General features: G+C 61.2%; 1 protein-coding gene across 1 annotated transcript; it reads left to right on the top strand.

Annotated features, from left to right (window-relative positions):
- The first annotated feature begins 189 nt into the window (after nucleotides 1-189).
- Nucleotides 190-1,103, top strand: LOC113979428 (splicing factor U2AF 65 kDa subunit-like). Its single transcript, XM_027706822.1, has 2 exons — nucleotides 190-474; nucleotides 1,012-1,103. The coding sequence occupies exons 1-2, from the start codon at nucleotides 242-244 to the stop codon at nucleotides 1,088-1,090; spliced, it is 312 nt and encodes a 103-aa protein (XP_027562623.1). The 5' UTR covers nucleotides 190-241; the 3' UTR covers nucleotides 1,091-1,103.
- Nucleotides 1,104-1,132: the final 29 nt, after the last annotated feature.

Here is a 1,132-nt window from a genome sequence, read left to right as displayed (position 1 = left end):
CCCTTTTGGGGTCAGGGGTCTCTGTATCCCCTTTTAGGGTTGGGAGTCTCTCTATCCCCCCTTTTAGGGTTGGGAGTCTCTCTATCCCCCCTTTTGGGATCAGGGGTCTCTATCTCCCCCCTTTTAGTCTCGGTGCTCTCCGTCCCCCCCAAACCTCCCCAAAGCCCCCTAACCCCCCATTTTGTGTCCCCCCCAGAGCACCATCAACCAGACCCCGGTGACGCTGCAGGTTCCGGGGCTGATGAGCTCCCAGGTGCAGATGGGGGGTCACCCCACGGAGGTTCTGTGCCTGCTCAACATGGTGCTGCCCGAGGAGCTGCTGGACGACGAGGAGTACGAGGAGATCGTCGAGGACGTCAGGGACGAGTGCGGGAAGTACGGGACGGTCAAATCCATCGAGATCCCGCGGCCCGTGGACGGGGTGGAGGTGCCGGGCTGTGGGAAGGTGAGATGTGGGAGATGTGGGGTCAGGGATATCGGGAATGGGGTCAGGGACACAGGGGTTATGGGGTTATGGGGCTGAGGGATCCCAAAATCCATCGGGATCCCATGGCCCGAGGACGGAGTTGAGGTGCCGGGCTGTGGGAAGGTGAGAAAATGGGAATATGGGGTCAGGGATGTTGGGAATGGGGTCAGGGACACTGGGAATGGGGTCAGAGATCATCAAATCTATCAAAGTCTCACGGCTTGTGGATGGGGTGGAGGTGCCGGGGTGTGGGAAGGTGAGAATGTGGAGGATAAGGGGGTTATGGGGTCAGGGACCCCCAAATCCATTGGGATCCCCCGGCCCGTGGATGGAGTGGAGGTGCTGGGGTGTGGGAAGGTGAGATGTGGGAGATTTGGGGCTGGAGGGACCCCAAATCCATTGGGATCCCGCGGCCCGTGGACGGGGTGGAGGTGCCGGGCTGTGGGAAGGTGAGAAAATGGGAATCTGGGGTCAGGGATATCAGGAATGGGGTCAGGGACACTGGGAAGGTGTGGGAAGGTGAGAATGTGGAGGATAAGGGGGTTATGGGGTCAGGGATCCCCAAATCCATCGAGATCCCGCGGCCCGTGGACGGGGTGGAGGTGCCGGGCTGTGGGAAGGTGAGATGTGGGGGGTACCTGAGACGAGGGGCCCCAAACCCCCCCC

The sequence above is a fragment of the Neopelma chrysocephalum genome, unplaced genomic scaffold, assembly GCF_003984885.1.
Source record: "Neopelma chrysocephalum unplaced genomic scaffold, ASM398488v2 Primary Assembly neopelma1_80199, whole genome shotgun sequence".
In the NCBI taxonomy this organism is placed as follows: domain Eukaryota; kingdom Metazoa; phylum Chordata; class Aves; order Passeriformes; family Pipridae; genus Neopelma; species Neopelma chrysocephalum.
Note: the sequence above shows the minus strand (reverse complement) of the source record. Positions and strands in the feature narration are given on the sequence as shown.

Bases quoted from the DNA above. Each gene is read 5' to 3' on its own strand.
- LOC113979428 (XM_027706822.1), top strand. From the start codon at position 242: ATGAGCTCCCAGGTGCAGATGGGGGGTCACCCCACGGAGGTTCTGTGC. The intron at 475-1,011 runs TATCGGGAATGG...GATAAGGGGGTT, and splicing joins GGGAGATGTGGGGTCAGGGA to ATGGGGTCAGGGATCCCCAA.